Source organism: Scophthalmus maximus, chromosome 10, assembly GCF_022379125.1.
Source record: "Scophthalmus maximus strain ysfricsl-2021 chromosome 10, ASM2237912v1, whole genome shotgun sequence".
NCBI lineage: Eukaryota > Metazoa > Chordata > Actinopteri > Pleuronectiformes > Scophthalmidae > Scophthalmus > Scophthalmus maximus.
Window position 1 is genome coordinate 8437285 of NC_061524.1, and position 18232 is coordinate 8455516.

At 43.6% G+C, this 18232-nt stretch overlaps 1 protein-coding gene across 2 annotated transcripts in view; it reads right to left on the reverse strand.

The window, feature by feature from the left end:
* Positions 1 to 5636: 5636 nt before the first annotated feature.
* The window catches only part of LOC118284052 (heparan sulfate glucosamine 3-O-sulfotransferase 1-like), a 51843-nt gene continuing 39247 nt past the window's right edge, over positions 5637 to 18232 (reverse strand). For both annotated transcript variants that reach the window (XM_035606649.2, XM_035606648.2), the window contains one exon: positions 5637 to 9363. In XM_035606649.2, coding sequence (XP_035462542.1) covers positions 8243 to 9184 — 942 coding nt within the window. In that variant the 5' untranslated portion in view covers positions 9185 to 9363 and the 3' untranslated portion in view covers positions 5637 to 8242. The remainder of the gene's footprint in view (positions 9364 to 18232) is intronic.

Sequence of the window (18232 nt, forward strand, 5' to 3'; positions counted from 1 at the left end):
AAAAGCGAGAGTCCTAATGATGGACTCAGACTTCTTCCCCCTTCAGAGAGCCGGGCTTTGCCTATAAATAATCCGTGCTCTCATTTGCTCAGGCTGCTCACTGCCTTGCAAGTGAAAACAGCTGCGAGGCGAAACAACCCCTCCCCTCTTTGTTTCTCTTTAATTGACTTTTTAACAAGGCTGTGTTCAAGTTGACCGGCTACGCCCCTTCTTTTCCGACCGCCACTCACACACGTATAAGCATCTCTTATTGACTGAGGTGGGAAAACTCATTAAAACTGTGTGTGTGTGTGTGTGTGTGACTGTGTGTGTGTTTGTGCATAATGCTCCCAATTTAAATAAACATAAATGAACAACACGTCTGAATGCATGACAATGCCGACCCCTCGGCCTCTTTCAGGGGAGGTCAAGCTAAATAATGTATTCTGACTGAGATGAAGACATCCTCTTGGGTGGATTCGGAGCAAATGATTTCAAGCCATTGTAATAAAGTCCTATTGAGGCTCCGCGCCACAGGAGTCATTTGGAAAGGTAATCTACCAAACACTGGGCGGTTAGGACAGTAAATGGAAAAGGCTTTTATTGACAGGGGGGTAGATTGAATTACTACATCCGCATAGCACATGGACAACAGGAAATATAACACGTGCATATAACTCTGATAATTAGCTTTAAGTTAATGGTGATTTATCTGAATGGCACATTGATCTTAAACCTTGGGAAATATGTACATAGCAAATTACTCACGTTGAAATCTCCCTTATTTATTTTGATCTGTATTTGAGTATTTTGAATGTAATTTCTTAAAAACTGAACAAATCTGCCTGATACATTTATGTCATACTCTATTAAGGCAATTGAGCATGAGATTCACTTATTGACAATGAACACATTACTAAAAAACACTAGAATCTATGTCAGAATATGAAACTAGAATCTGCAACTTTACACACGAGGAGCTCCGAACGATACTAACCAATACAAAAACTGTGAACTTCAGTATTTCCAAAATCCTGCAGCGCACCTGGCTGCTCTGTTGAACACTTGCTCTTTGATCGTTTGAGCACAAACAAGAAACCTTTTGGACTCCACAACTGACACTGGAATTTAATTTCGCCAAATACCATCAATGTCGTCCGACCACAGAGGGATGACGGGAGTCTCTGCTCTGTTGCAGTTCCACTTTGTGGCTCGGTCTGATAAGACGGGGGGGGGGGGGGGGGGGGGGTAAACATCTTGCTTAGCAGGCTTCATTTAGTGTCGGGCTCAACACACTAAATTCAAATAATTGCAAGCTTCCAGACATGACAAGTCCTTTTAGTGACCGGTTGGATTTATAAACATTACATGTCAAACTTTTCAATCATTCTGCTCCTCTCAACGCTCACTGTTGTTCACGTGCGACCACATTTTCAATAAGTCTCAAACAAAAACCAGTGTTCCGAATCCTTCCCAAGAAGTGATGCTAAGAGGTTGTTTGTTTTCCTTTTCCCTTTCCTTCCCCCTCCTTCCGTTTGACTTATTTACCTGTTTGAGCTGCCACAAAGCCGGTGGATTAGCAGCCCGCCCAAGGGGGAGGTTGTTCACTTTGCAGAGGACTTCGGGGGGACTGAGGTGATGTTATCGCTTCCTCTGAAGTCTGTGCTTTCCCTTTGAACACACTTTATCTTCACATCTCTGTACTCGCCTGCAAATGGAGCAACACACAGGGGGTGCTTTGAAATGAATTAGCAATAGGAAGGTGCGCAAGTCACTGGCGAACTATACTTAATTTTGTATAACGTAAATTAATGTTCTAAAAATAAGATTCCTCAACCACCCTTTTTTTCGAGGGGGCTCGTTCGAGACAATGGAGTCAGGACAGTGATGAGGGACGACATCGCGACACATTTGCAGTCAAAATGTCACCTTCCCCCCTGAAGTGCCGCAGCCGTGCAACCATGGGGAAAAAAGCACAGGAAAAGAGAAGTCGACCGAACGATGGAGCGTCCTGGGATCCCGGCTGACGGAGAAAACAATGCAGAGAGACTGACAGACTTCAAGGGAGCTCAGCAAGACCTTCTTGCCTTTTGTCTGGTCCCCCTTGCTGCCTCTCTGCTGCGTCTGGAAGAAGCAAGTGTGTGACACTTGGCTCCTGTGGGCCCGGGGATGCTGTGAGCCGGCGGTGAAATGCAATGCCTATACTGCCATGTCTGCACACTCAAGACTGTTGTTGTTTGGCTGCGGAGGAATCAGAGCGGGGACTCGGGGCTCCGCTGTACACCCAAAGGAGAGCAGATTTCATATTCCAGAGCGAAATGCCTTCTGGCACTTTTCCGCCAGCCCCTTGATTTGAATAGACAAGGGCTGCTGGGGAGGATTGAGGGATGAAAGAGGCCGTGGGAGAGAAGTGACTGGAGCTTCACGAACAGACACGGTCTATATGCTGCATCAGCATTCACTTATATGGAGAAGCAGAGTGCCGAGTGTGAGGTGACACAAAAAACAAAGGGGATGCTTGTCTAGGTCTAGAGAGCACCGCAAATAGGATGTTGGTGGAGTTTGTTAACATCCTTATGTGATAAAGTATGTGGTGACCTCCTTCGTTGTGCCGCCTTTCTAATTTTTCCTTCAACAATGTCCTCCCAGTTACTGAACATAAAAACACGATGAATGCAACAACCGTCTAGGTGTGTGTTATTCCCACCAGCTCAAATTTTTTAAACTTCATTTCTGTCGGTTTAGCACGATGGGCAGCTCTAAATACCACAACGCCCATCACACCTTCTGTGAGGAGACTGAGATTTTAAAATGCTTCGCTCTGCAGTTGAGAACAAAGCAAGTCTTTACGGACCTTCATCCTAATTTGATCCAGAATGTAAAAATGAACTGATTTAAGCTGCGAAATGTTTTTGACACTGTAATCTCCAGCTTTCACCTGCCACCAGTGGAACGTGTGACAGACTCAAGCTTAGTGACTAGACGTTCCTTACCTAAATGCACCCTGGGAGACGTAGTTAACTTATAAAAGGAGCAGACACTTTCCACGGCTTTCGCAAAACATTTTGAATCCCTGTGCAGAAATTCTCTGACTTTTTTCCTGCGTGTGGTTTGTTCACACAAGATTTCCAGTGTCACATTCAGCCCGTCAGGAATCGTTTGTTTCAGACCGATGAACACCGCCTGCTTGTGAAGGTGCGCATGTTTGTGAGATTGGCAAAAAAACAACACAACCTAAAATTCTCACATGATGCTGCCTGATCTGCTTTGTTTGTCAGAAAGACAACAACACAAAAAAAATAAAAAATTCCATTCAAAAGGTAAAAAGAATTCTGTCACACTGTGGAGCTGAAAAATCTGCTGTCAGAAATCAGCAAACAAAAAACGAACAGCAGAGGCGTTCGGTATATTAGTGGACACAAAATATTGAGAAAATATTAATAGTACATTTGCAGAGGACATCAGATAAGCGCTGCACATAATTAATTAGGCACTGGTTTAATTTGTGAATTTAGATGCTAAAAAATGACTCTCCAAGCAGCATCTACTGGATTCATCCTGGATCACATTTCGGTTGTGAAATCTCTCAAAAGTGTTTTCATGCGTCGGAAGATGTAAAACCGTTGTGTTTCTTAGATTTCACGAATAAAAAAATGAAAAAAACGTCTCTAATTAAATCAGGCCCTCAGGTTGGGAGCCAGTGGTCAATGGGATCCCACAGCAGTCACGTCCAGTTATGGTAAGTGTGTGAAACTCTGCGTCGTGACTTTCTATCGACATTCTGTCTCCTGCAGAACCGCGAGAGGTCAACGATCGGCGCGATGGAAGGATCATCAGCGTACAGTGCTTCATTTCGCCACGCACACACATGCCTACGCAGATTCGTAGCCCTGCTCTCACCTTAGTTTTTTTTTTTTCTCTCCCCCTTTTCTTCCCCTCGCCTCAGAGGATTAATCAGGGGCTCTTATAATGCAGCTGCGAATAAGCAGACATGTCTCTTTCTCCTCCCTTTGACCTGAATGCAGCAGCAGCCTTCCTCCCACTTTAGTAAAGACTGTCATGGGAGCACATCAAACACATGCCCTCTGCACCTGAGGCAATGAAAAATAAATCAACAAACAAATGAATAAGTAATCACAATGGGCGGAAAAGAAACACAAGGAGCCTTTAAAAATACGTGCAAAAAAACAACAACACATTTATCTGCACGGCTCTTATGTTCCTGAGCCTTTTGTGTTTGTGATAATCCAGAACGTATTTCGGGAAACATGTCAGTTTTTCCGGGTCCCTGATCTCATTAGATTTATGTTCATTGTTTTTTTTCTTTTCTTTCTGATCAAGCAAGATGTAAACAGGCTTCAGTGGATTGGTTTAGTGTATGGCATTGTTAGCGTGTATAGTAGGCATCACTTCCCACAGGCTTATTGCGTTTGAGCCGCCAACATAGACCTAAAAAAACACTGCATTGCTTTTGGCTGATGTCGGCGCTGGAAGAACCGAATACATTTTTTACTTTTTTATCCTCCAACATTTTAGAAATAGCTTCCTAGTAATGAGAGCTCAGAGGTATCCTCCAAATTGCTCACAACTGTGTGCACGGCTATGTGGAATGACTGCGTATTTAAAAGAGAAATAAAGACATGGGTACTCGTTCAGTGGGCGATGGGGTTCTCTTTGAAGTCCTATAAAAGGACTGTATCACCATTAAAACAATAAACCATTCAGTGGGTAATTAATCACTTGTAGAGACGCTGCAGATGTTGCGATCTTCATAAATTCAAAAAGGGGGAAGAAGGCTGCCGCCTGCGTCTTATTGAATGCAACACAATTCACTGACCCATGCTGTTTACAGCATGCCTGGTGAGCCCTGTCGGCGTGGCTGAGGTTCGGCCCCTGATGTTGACACAGAGGTCATTAATTTGAATCAAGGACACGGCTGTAATAGACTTGTTCCACGCAAATACAGTGGCTGTTAGTTTGCAAACAGCTTAGCAAGCAGCCAGCGTTCCTTGGGCTTTGATTCGATGCTAAGTGCTTCATCAATCACAATCCCAGACAGATCATTAGAGGCGGCTGGCGATGACAAGACCAGCCAAAACATCTACTGCACATTGCCCCAGACCACCCCTCAAACCTTTAATTACGCCCAACGTTGGAAGTTATTAAAGACACGCAGTGATGAGTGACTCACTCAATAACGGCAGCCATTAGTTCAAGCAACTTGTTAGTGACAAGGGTTTTAAAATTACTTACCTTAAATTGTAGTAGACTCAACAGCAGCATGTGCTTTTTCTGTACATGCGTGCACACATAAGCACTAAAAGAGTCCATTAAAGGTGCAGTGTGTAGGATCTGGGGGATCTATCTGCAGAAAATGAATATAAATATTATCATCATTAGTGGATAATCAGCTAATTAGTATGCTAGGATAAACTATATGAACACATGTTAAATACTATACTTGCTGTTAGCATTGTCATTGTGAAAATGTCAGCATGCTGACATTTTCACAATAGCATTTCCCTTTAGCACCACTGTACTATAAATACGGGCTCAAAAAGCTGGCATAGCATAATTTGTGTAGACTCTTGATCAAGGACAGCACAATAAAAGTCAGAATTCCCATAGTGAATTTTCATAAAAACAGACACATGGCATGACGGTATCATTTTATCCATTTATTGTCATTAACAAATCTCATGAACAAACTAAAACTAACACTGGATAATCCTACAAAAAAAAGAAGAAAGAAATCCTGTCACAGGCACAGCTGACGTAATGTAGAAAAGCTCATGTCGACAGAATATAAAACGTCCTTTTGCTGCGTCTGTTGCAATGATTTGAACTTCAGGGGATTTTGTGATAAAAAATGTTCTTATCCTTCAACAAACTAGTGCTCGACTGCAGCTCCTCTGTCCAAGATTACACAGCCACAGACGCACTATGCTGCTCCCAGTGTTCCTGCAAACGGAGAGCATGGCCGGCCGGTCAACTTTGCCTCAAAAAAGGTAAAGGACAGACATGGGAATTTGTTCAGTGTTTACTCTCATATTGTAAGCAAGACATGCCCTTTTGTCCTTCCTGCCCATCTGCTTAATGGAAACACTGCTTCACCAGTGTATCACCTTGGGAATGATCGGTAATGTGTGTGCTTGTGTGTGTGTGTGCGTGTGTTTGTGCGTGCGTGCGTGTGTGCGTGCGTGCGTGTGTGTGCGTGTGTGTTGTGGTGGAACGAGGCTGTGCCCTGGGACAGTTCGTTCTCTTCCAGATGAGCGGCTGGGTGATACGTACCAGAGGAGACAGGCCAGGGTCACGAGGTAACTGTCACAGGCCCGTCACCTGTGTGTGCTCCGACAGAGGGGCTCCTGGAAAGAGCATGTCTAGACACATTTTCCTCTCACCGTTACCTCATAAGTTACTCTGGGGTCCAAGTGCCCCCTGGTGAACAGAGGGGAGAAAAGTCCCTGACCAATATTTCCACAGCAGACATCATGACATGTCATAGTAGGAAAAGGACGGGTGTTACTGATAACATTAACAATGGCTCTTTTCACTTCAAGTGTCCAAGTAAGACATGACAGTGTGACAGTGAGCCAGCTTGAAGAAATATCAGGAACCTGAAACCGACGCAGATAAATGGAATTCAACCATCAGTCATTTTATTATTTACACCTCTTCACTTCCCACTGTGACATGTCTGCCGTGAAAAAGGCCTATGGGTGATTTTCTTCAGCGCTGACTTTGTCTTTAAACAGAACTTGTGTACCACACATGAAAATCCCGCATAATTTCCCAGACCAATTATAATTTGAAATCCCAGATCATCCGCGAACTGCACTATTCACATAAATATTCAGCATATTTCTGTATAGCTCACAGCTACGGTATATAACCTCCTCCCATGTTTTGTTCTGGATATAGATCCAATGTAGCATCAACGACTACTTGCCTCAGGAGAGTTATAGTGCTTATTCCAGCAGACAGAGAGGAGAGATCACATGAATATCAGTTCCCATCGGAGATGTAGCTTTGGCTGCTGTTTAAAGCCAGATCAATGAAAGAAACATGACCTGCCTATCTGTTGTGAAAAGGACAACATGATGTTTCTGGGAAAACTGCTTGTTAAGTATGATTCAGAAAAGAGATATTTTTTGGGGAGAAAGAAAACAACATCTAGACAAATACAGTATCATTCGTAAATGATTTACACCACTGTTAGGTATATAATTTAATGACTACATTTAACAGCTGAGCAAATTGTTAAACAGAGCCGCAGAAAAATCCAACAGAAGCTCTGTGGATTTGTGCTTGCTGACTGTAGAGATTTGACTGATTTAGCTGCAGGCACAGGCTACCTTCAATGTCCAAAGCCATTAGTGATTCCTGTACTACTAAAGCGCTGCTCCAGGGTACCCATTTCCTTGCATTAATGTCTAACTTTCACCACAGCAAATCAAAGGCTTATTCTAATGCCTCTGCCTACCTTGGTATACTCCCTAAATAATACAGGTTAGAAGTCCCGGGGGCTTTTGGTGGCCAGAAGGAAATGGAGAGAGATAGAAACATGCCACTTTCCTGTTACATTTGAAAGCAGAACAATTTATTATCAAGAACAAGAATATCAAACAAGAGAGAGGAGAGAGAAAAGAAAAAAAAGGCTGTCAGTTTCATAAACATGTTTTTCGCTGAGCACATAAACGCTTCCAGCACAGAGAGAAAGACGTTTTAAGCTTGGATATTTTTCCATTAAATTTTACACCTCCACTGAACAGTATTCTGTAATGCCTTATTTTACAGCCTGCAACATATGACATAGCTACTCTTACATTACTGTGTAATCCTTTGTACTAACAGAGTACCAGTATAGTACATACCAATACATGCACAGTTTAAGTTCTTTGTAACTCCAGAATTGGTGCCTCCCAATTCCATAACTTCATATCTTGATCATCAGTACTTACTGTACATGTATTGGTACATACTCTACTGGTACACTGTTAGTACAAAGGTTACACCTTGACTCTGGACTAATTACAGTATATGTTGTGGGCTGTAATCTAAAGCGTTACCCTGTCTTTCATATTTTTTGGCCTTATCGTGTAAATATAAGTCTGTGGAAACCAGAGATCACCACAGTAGTTGCAAAGAGGCTATTCAAAGGGGTTGTTAAATGTCAGTTCTGTAAAGTGCTTTATGCCCCTTATTTGTCCTTCTCACATACAAGGTAGTGGCTCCTTGGAGTCTGATTTGTGATCTGGGTTTCTTATTGCCAGTCAAAGGTGCGCTTCACCAGCCTGAAGAAGGTTCGGTTGTGTTCCTGTAGGTAGGAGCGGAGCTGTTGGAGGACGGTGCCATTGACGACTGGGTGAGGGCGTCCCTTAGACTCGTGCAGACATCGTTCTCGACCATCACTTCGGATACAGTAAAACCCCTTGGTCTGGTTGAAGTAGAAGTTGGAGGACACTATCCTCGGTGGCAAATTAAGGAAGAGCTCCACCTTCTGAAGCTCTGGCAGGGGATCACGGATCAGCGCATCCCCATCTACGATGTGTATTTGTTCCAGGGGAAAGTGACGCAGCCAGTTACGCATGTGGATGTCATAGAGGCTCCTCTGAATGGCCTTGTATCGGATATTAAGGGCTCCATTGCGCACTAGCAGGTTCTCAATGGCTTGCACCGGCTTGTGGTTCTCCAGCCGGTTGAAGAACACCTGTGTGTAGTCAGAGATAACCCGCTCGGCCGGGTCTCGCAAGATCAACAGCAGCTTTATGGAGGAATTCATGGCGCAGATGCGTTCTGGTGCAAGGGCTGATGTGAAGTAGCCGGGAGTTTTCTCCACTGTGATCTGGTGTGGATACGAGTAGGGCATCAACTCACGGTACCACTCAAAGCCCTTGGCATAATTCTCATCCCAGTCAAAGAAGTGCACCTCGGTGGCAGCAGCAGCAACCTCAGGGTGTATATCTAGCATCTCCAAAAGTGCTCTTGTGCCCCCTTTGCGTACCCCAATAATGATACTATGTGGGGCTCTTTTACTTGTTCCGGGTGGTGGAGATGAGGGCATATCTCCACTGACATTCCCTGGTAGTCCAGAGTCAAGGTCCATTGGGTCCAGTGTTATGCCAAATCCTGGCTGGACAAGGTCATGTGGAGCGGCATATGTCTGGAGAACCAGAAGAAAGGCTGATACCAGTAAACGAGCCATGGAGATGGACTTGTGAATGAAGATTGGCAGAGACCGGAGCAAGAAAAGTAGAAATTGGCTCAGGTGTGGAACAGATGGGCCTTTGTGAGCTCAGGGGTAAAAAGAGCAGTGGGAAGTGTAGTCTTTGTCTGCCATAGAATTTGAGGAGGAGGAGAAATCATCGGCAGTCCACAGCACATCTGTAGGGGAGAACAAAGACAAAAAAGAAGAAAAGGCTTTGAGATTCCGGGCATATGAAGCAGACTGAATGTCTGTATTATGCTGAAATTGAACTTCTCTCATTCCCCTGAAAAGCAACCCAGCCATAAATACAATCTATGTCACTGTAAGTGTCATGGAAGTGTATCATCTCAAAAGGATAATCTCTTTCTTTCAGTATCTTTTCATCTTCCCTCCTCCCATCTGCTTTCTCCCCTCACTCTATAAAGTCACTTCCAATTGATACTGTAATTTCTCCAGCTGAAAAACATTTAGCCACACAGCTCATTAGAAAATGTGTCTGAGATATGCCAGTGTGGCTGAGGGCCAGGAGTACAAGGCCAGAGTGTTTTGTCTTCCTTTACCAGGTCAAAATCCACACCAGAATCAATACATTCAACACACGCACCCGGAGAAATCGAGGCGTTTTGAGACTAACAAAGACAACTTTACTGCAGGAAATCAGATGAGTTCCCACTCCAATGTGACTTTGATTTCCTATATGTGCCAGGAACAATCAATATGAAATCCACCAAACACAAGGAGAAGGATTTACGGCTTTGAATTTGATTAATAATATTGCTGAAGTGCCCTTCAAAACCATGAGAAAATGTAAAACCTGTCTCATCTTTTGTGTGCCTTGTTTTTCTTGCCTCCAATGGGCACTTGTTAAATGGTTAACTTCACTTAGCCAAGAAGAAAGAATGTCCCTGTGCTCTGAAAGAAGGCAGACATGAGAGGAAATTGAAGAACTTTTTTCTTAAATGTCATGGAATTAATGAAAGAAAAAAAAAAAAAGGATTCAAATTCTTTTTAAGAGGAAAACAAGCTCGAGAGAGCTGCTATAGTCACAACAACCAGGCTGGGCTATGCAAACATCCAGCTTCAACAGGAAAGGTCACTCTTAGGTAACCTAAACAAATGAGGTTATTCCTTGCCTGGGAACAAGCTGCCACACACACATACACACACACACACACACACACAGAAGCATACACTACTTCAGTGTCCAACAATATTTATATGCTACTGTGCTACTTGAATACATTTTCAAAACTGGTCTCCAGCTATGGATCACACTTCAACACATAATGTAATGTGATTTTAGCATTTCGAGATTCTCCCTACCGGTGAGATGGTAACTTCTTGCACCACCTTCTGTAGAATCACATTTACCGCACGAGAAATGTACAGTAAAGCAGCCCCCCCCCCAAAACAAAAAAAAAAATCAAATAAGACATTAGATAAAATCATAAGATATAGTTTGTGAGACACACTCATTATAAACTGATATGAATGTAATGAGTCACTTTATGAGTCTTTGTTTACAAACTGTCACTAAATCATGCTCGAAAAGGATCATCGATTTGAGGCATGCATAAAAATAACTTTGCCGAAATCCGTGTACTTGTGTCTTTTTTTTAAGTGTCAGACTTTTAGTATTAATTATGTCTCTGCTTTTAGAAACACTATACCTGAAGCACAATTTAATTACATAAGTTGTCTCTTTAATAAACACTATGATTACTACTGTGCAGTGTTGTACAGTGTCACCTGTGGCCTTTCTCTCACCTTAAGAGTCTCTCAGCCATGTAAAGGCTGTGACACATGCCCCTGTTTCCCACTACGATCCGTGGCTTGAGTGTGGGACCGGGCCTGTGAGCCAGAGCAGAGTCGACCTGCCTCACGGGGCTCAGGGTTGTGCGAGGAGGCACTTATGTGCTGTGACAGGTGCGCCTGCCTGTCAGCATGTCCCTGGTAGAGAGATGCCAAGTCCAATGCTAACAGCCAGGCAGCCAGACAAGCTTTCTGTCGCATCCGATTCCCCCCCCCCGCCCAACTCCTCTCACAGCACACCACCACCTGGAAGGAGCCATTGTTTCACATTCCGCTGGGCCTCATTGCTTTATTCAGAGCCTGATACATATCCTTCCAGGTTTTCGTTCGGCACATGGCACCATCTCTATCTGGCCGAACACCTTGGACAAGACCATTTCCACTCAACACGGTGGGGCCAATGGAAGGTTAAAAAACACAGGGTTCGCAGGCCACAGTGAGACCCGGGAGAAGTAGATACCATCGGTGAGTGGCTCAGTGCTGCACTCACTGCAAGAGATCCTCCTGCTTAAGGAGTTTGCATGTTTTGCTTCTGTACATTTACTCCAGGCCCTGCGGGGGGGCACAATCTTAATCCTCCACAGGAGCATGAAAGTGCAGTCAGAGAAAAAACTGGCATGAAGGAAATTCACTGTGGCAAAATGCAAGTGGAACTGGAAATACAACGAGTCATGATTTTCTGTTGTCCTTGCTCTGATTGCAGTTATAGAGCATTCCCCTGTTCTGTTGATTATATTATTTCACTATACAATAATATAAATCAGTCTATTAACAAGGGATACACCAATATGAGACTCTGAATCAGTACTGGCACCAATATTAAAATTTTTGAGGAATCAGTTATCGGTTCTGATGTGACTGATTCAGTTTTCTTTGTCTTTATAGAATTCTGTGTTTGTACAAACAGTTGCATTCGATCAGTCTTTAGTGCCTGGCCTCATGTTAGACTGGAAAAGGGAGGTATGCAGATGTTTCATTTCGGGAAGGGAGAGCACTAGTATTTAATACCAGCAAATATTATAATAGATTGAGATATCACTATCTGGAGAAAATGGTTATATTGGTCAATCCATTATGGGAATAATTAACAACTCCCGAATTACAGTTAATTGCCTTCCTCTCTTTTAAAATGACTTTACTGGTTAGACTTTGGTAATTTTTTATATTTAGCATTTCAAATTCAGACAGATTGGGAATGAGAGAGGAACACTTTGGGACAGACAGAAAAGGCGTCTTGACCTTGTCATCAATTAAATGAAGGAGAAATGAATTACAGCCTTAGTGCACTCTGACTGAATTAGATTTATTTGTAGCAACTCTGGAAATGGCCACGGATATGTTCAAGAAGGTCTCTCTGCCTTGCACGCTGTGATATATACCCCAGGCCCTCTTTGACCCTAATTCTGAATAATTATAGAAACCCAACTCAGTACCGCCAAAGACACAACTGATAACAAAATCAGACCTTTACTGCAATTTCCACTTGAACTCGTGATACAGAGCCTCCACACACGAGTGCTGCACTTGCCGACCCATTAGGGCCTAAAAACTCGCCTGGCACCCGAGGAGAAGTGCTGCCAACTGCCTGAGCAGACAGCACAGCCCACAGATATGCACTATTCATTATATCCCACCCGGCTAAAAGAGGAGAGCTCCACAGGTTCTCAGCGCCACGGGAAACCAGGTTCCCACTAATTAACCCAAACAGCCGCCTCTATACACCTACAGAATAAACCCTCATTCACATTCAGCAGGGCCCCCTGCCATTAACGGTGGCAGGTATTGTACAGGGCAGCTTTGTTTTTTAATAGGTACTCATTAGAGATATTAGTACAAAATAATTATTAATGCAATAAAGCTTGATTACAAAGGGTGGCTGTTGTGCTATACAATGGATTGACTTCAAGTGTTTCTATTGGTTTTTTTCTTTTCTTTCTGAAGTCACACCCATGCAGCCACTACAGAGGTTGTTTTGTTGTCAGCATATCCAAAGAAAAAAAAAGTATGAAGCAGAGACAAACCATCTTAACTCCTGGTTGCCGTCCACCCCGTTCCCCTGTATCTCCGATTCACTGGCCCTAGGCATTGTCAGGCGATCTCTTGTAAAATACACCGACCGTTCCCCCAAAAAACGAAGTTCACTTTCATTGTATTTTCTTCAGTAATTTCCCCCTTTACTCTTACTCCCTTTCCTCAGCTATTCTCTCCAACAGGCCCTCAAAAGCCAGTACAATATATTTCCCACCCACGCACATCCAACTGTACTGTACTCCCACGTGCAGGACGTGTTTTAAATTATGAATGCATTTCGGCTCACAGTTGGATTACTGGTTCAACTTATTAATTCCTACGAGAACAACTAAAGGACTTAGGGTCTCGCCGAGGATGGAGATGTATCATTTCTTCTTCCCTCCTTTACCTTTTCCTGTGACACAGTGACATGCCTCATGACCCTCTCCAGCGCTCTATTTCTCATAAGACAATCCAGTTCTAAAATACCCTTCATATCAATTTCTGAGGCAAAACAAGACCAGAAAAATCCTTAATTCCCAATCTATGTGTTCAGCTTCCAAAACCCTAAAAATACACTCATCATCAGCATGCAAGAGATGTTAAAGGGGCACCTTGAACCCTGCTGGGCATTTCAATCCACTCACACAGCTGACTTGACCACGGTGTTAGGAACTAATGAGCAAGTGGTCGCCATTCGTTTACATTGCTGGTGTGTTGCGGCCACTTACTGGTGAGTGTATAGGTTGGAAACTATGGTGACTTGAGACCAGAGAGTTGCCACTTTTGATCTCCGCGCTGGTGAGGGAAATGTGATTGGGGAATGAGTAATGCTTTCCCTTCTCCAGAGGAATACAGCAGAGGTGCCTTTGCCTGAGGAGTCCCCAAAAACAAGGCATTTGCCCTCCAGCTGCCCAGAATGGTAAATGGTAAATGGCCGGAAGCCCCCTAGACCATGATAAAGGCTCAGAGTTGTGATGCCACATCGATGGTTAGCGTCACCTACAAGGTGACAACCAGCATCACAAACATACAGTTATTCTGAGTTTCATACAGTTGAATCAAATCTTCTCTTAATAATAACAATAGTAACGGAGGTAGGACATATGGCAGGACTTTTGTTTTAGGTAGGTGTACCTAATAAACTGACAAGTGAGCGTCACTGTAATGCAACTGTGATACTCTCCTCTGGGGCCACCTGGTGGATAATAAGCAGTTCAAGTCGGTCAAACTAATAACTCTTCAAAATCCCAATGGTTTGTTTTTTGATGTCACTGAAATGATACAGGCATCTCCAGTGGTTCCAATGACGACATCTTACATGGTTCATGTTTGCATTGTTCTTCAGTCTTTTTTACCTTTACCTTTCATACCCATATGGGTGTGGTCAACTCCCCTTTCCTTCGTTTATCTCAGCTCCCACCACTACAGGTGGCCCCACACAGGAATATTAATATTGCTCCGGACATACTTTTCCTGCCAAACCCCTTGGAAAATTTCTGGAGAAATAGCCAAGTGAGCCCATGTGTGAATACATCAGGAAAATCTCCGGAAAATTCCCAGCAAGCACGTTTCTGTGTTGATGACAGAAACACTGCTTTCCATGGTTGAATTATCGACATGAGATTTTTCCACCGCTGTGAACGGTCAGGGAATCTCATCATATGTGAATGGCAAACGGAAGAATGTCCGGACGCAATTTTCATGTCTAAAAAAAGCAACTGTAACATGCCCTGGTCCACTGTTGTTCCCCATTTCATCCCACATTTCATCCCAGTGTTATACCCAAATTGCTTGGTCTTCATTAGTAAAATGTGTAATAATAATATTTTATCTATTCTATCGCAGGAAAAACACTGATCGGTCTGACAGGATATGTTATGCATTAGATGGATGATGGAAAAACCATGAACAGACTTCAACCTTGACTCGGAGACTGTCTGAGAAAAGATCAATGCCATTATTAGGACAGGTGTTATCTAATATTGATACAGACGGTTCTGTCTGACAGCTAAGCAGCACTTCACACGACGACACTGGGGATGGAAATACAAGATTTCCTTGTTTTGAGAAGAAATTACACTACAGCTCTGAGGGTAAGCAATATTCTAGCTATTTCGGGAGCGCACGAGTAAGACAATGACCTAATCCACACCCACATGTCAGCACAGGCATTCATTACGGACATGAAGAGGGTGTAATCTGTCATTTGCTGGTACATCCAGACACATCCTGCCCCAGGGACTAATTGCAGTGTTTTAACTCTGATCCCCTATACATTGAGTTAAACCTTCACAGTATAGCGTCCCCTTTTTCATCTCTTTTCATTTATTTACTTTTTACTGCAGAGTGGTTCAGTGTGCAATGGAGTGACTTCCTTCTGCCCACTGCCATCTGTGCTGACGAGGAACATGAGCCATCCAACTTAATGAAGGCCTGTGCCTCCTAAACAAATATATGTTCATGCCAAATCTGCCAACATTTGCACATGGATCCGTCTCAACAAACAACATCACACATAATATTACTATACTTTTGAGATAAAAGAACCATCATTGGTTTTCCCGGCTGTGGCAGAGATTGCAGGGGTCAAACAGTGCCGCGCAGAGCCACAAACTGTCACTTCACCATGACAACACCCCTCCACTTTCCCAGCCTTAACACACGCATAGTTCAACTAATACAGCGTCACCTACGCTCGCCCTGGCCCGGGCTTCCTCCAGTTTGTCCAGTTGACATTTGTTAATGCTCCGAGATTTAAGCATCAACTGACATTGTCTGGATTCCCAGGAGGCATTTTGCGCAGATAAAATAGGCCGACTTGCTCATCACCCTTGAATGAGCGGAGCCGACCAATCCCGGGCAGGCTGACTCACTCTGGGACGTGTCCCGCAGTCGGTCAGAAACAACAACAGACTATATGAGAAGGAATTCAATCAGAGCGTGGCCTGATGATCCTCATTCAGCCTGCCACTTCTGATAAAGCACCTATGCTTTCCACAGTGTCAAGACAACGCCCCCGCCCCCTTATACCCCATAACGCCCTCCTCACCACCAACACTAAGATAAAGCTAATTCTGCTGAGCCAATTTAATGTTAATGTAATTCTTATCGCGCTTTTCCCGTCAAAACTTTCCTCGTTCTCACAATGAGTTTGATCTTCTCCGTGTAAAGTAATTGCTGCACAGTTCATCGCAGAGGGAACTCTCCGGAATGTCGACTTAATCAAAAACAAACGCACCAACTTTATTCTCTCTTCGCGGGTCTAAGCCTTTGGAAAGCCGATGCCGTTCTCCCGTCTCGCAGGCATCCTGCAAACTGCAATATACACATGCATTATGGATGAATTACTTCATCAAATAAAAAGCAGGGCATCTTGTAATGAACTGTGAGGATATTCTTAATCTTTGATGAGGCCAATCTGATGAATAGTTTAATGAGAAAAAAAATATGGGAAGGCCTGTTGGGTGCTGACAAAGATATCAGAGCTCTGAGCATACTGCGGAGAGATGCACAATGTTTACAGAATTTTATGATCTTTTGCGCTTGTTTATTAAACGCCATCAATCTTACGGCTCATAACCAGCATTAAGTAACACAGGAGCAATCCCACCTTAGCCAAGTCTTGACGTACCGTGCAAGCTGTACACCGGGGCAAAGCATGTAATTCATTCTAACTAAAGGTACATGTGCACTGGGGGCATGGTATTTTCTTTGAAGAGATCGATTGAAATAGCTTGTGCTTATTTTCCCCAAACTACAGCTGGTGTGTGCAGCGCCACACAACTTGGAAAACCTTTCTCTCTCTGGCACGACAACATCTTATTGGACGGCGCGCAACACAGATCTGCCAGTGTTTTCCTGCCATCGCAAATATGTATTCAGCACTGCAGAACTCGAGGTTTAGTATTTGGACCCTCCGCGATGTGCCGCTGGCTGCCAAGCACAAGAAGAGAATCAACACCGGGCTGCAGTGAGCGAGCTGATAATAACGCACTCAACTTAAAACTGTTGTCCCACAGGGTGTTGTCCTGTGTTTCGCTCGCATCAGAGGTCGAAGAATTATACCGTTAGATGTGTCCGTACTGGTTATGGGGCTCCCTGCTGCATACCCCTGCAAATACACAGTAAATAAAAAAGAGACACTATAGGAGCCACTGTGAATACACAGTGGGCAGAGGAACCGACCAGCAAACTACAAGGCTACTGGTCTCTTACTGACAATCGCAAAAATGTGATCTCATGGGGGAAACTCAGGTAGCAGGTGTCAGCTGACCTCCAGAGTACATGACTTAATTGTCACTTTAGTGCACAGCCTGGATTAGCTCCATTTGTCTGCGCGGTATACATGAATCACAAATCGAGTCGAGCGCAACCGTTGGATATGCAGATCAGAAACGGAGAGACATCCACACACGTCTGGAATGTCATTTGGCCACGGCGAGCGACCTTGGACTTTCACTCTCAGAGTATCGAGCTGCCTCATCTGCATAAGTAATTCAAGTTGTCGCTTTACATGCTGGTCATCGATTGTAACCTAATCAGAGGGGATGGACTGTGTGGGTCGGGGTGGCTCAGTCCCTTGTCAGTGCAGGAGTGAATGAATGGTGTCTATAGCAGACGTTTCCTCAACATGTCAGTCAGGTGCACATATGTGCACTGGAACAGCTTCTTCCTTGCATTATCAGATCCCTCACTAATGTGCTTTTAAATGTATTGGGGGACAAAATCCACAACCTTCTATCTGAAACTATGAAGCTTCGGCAGTGTGAGTTAGACCAATCGAGGAGATTTCTTCCACGGTAACGGGAATTAGGAAAAATGTTCTTCCTAGTTTCCAAAAAAGCTCAAGATAAGGTTTTGGCTCCAAACCAAAGAGGCTGAAATCTGAGAATTTTGACCATTTTCCCCCAATAAAAACGACTTAAAATGATTAATCAACTATTAATAAATGTGACAAATCATTAAGGTGATGATTGCTAATATATCAATCGCTAAATCAGTGCAGTGCTGAGTAAGACAATAACAGCAATTCTTCACATTTGAGCGCCTGGGAAAAAGCAAAGTGTCTTTTTCTGCCTAATTAAACAAACCAAGAAACAAAAAAAAGGATCGTCAATCGATGAATTAATTATTCATGTCTCGGCTCTTCAAATGTATCAATTCTCAGAAGGGCCATCACTCGTACACAAACTGTGCTCAGCGTCTTCTGCTGAGTACAGT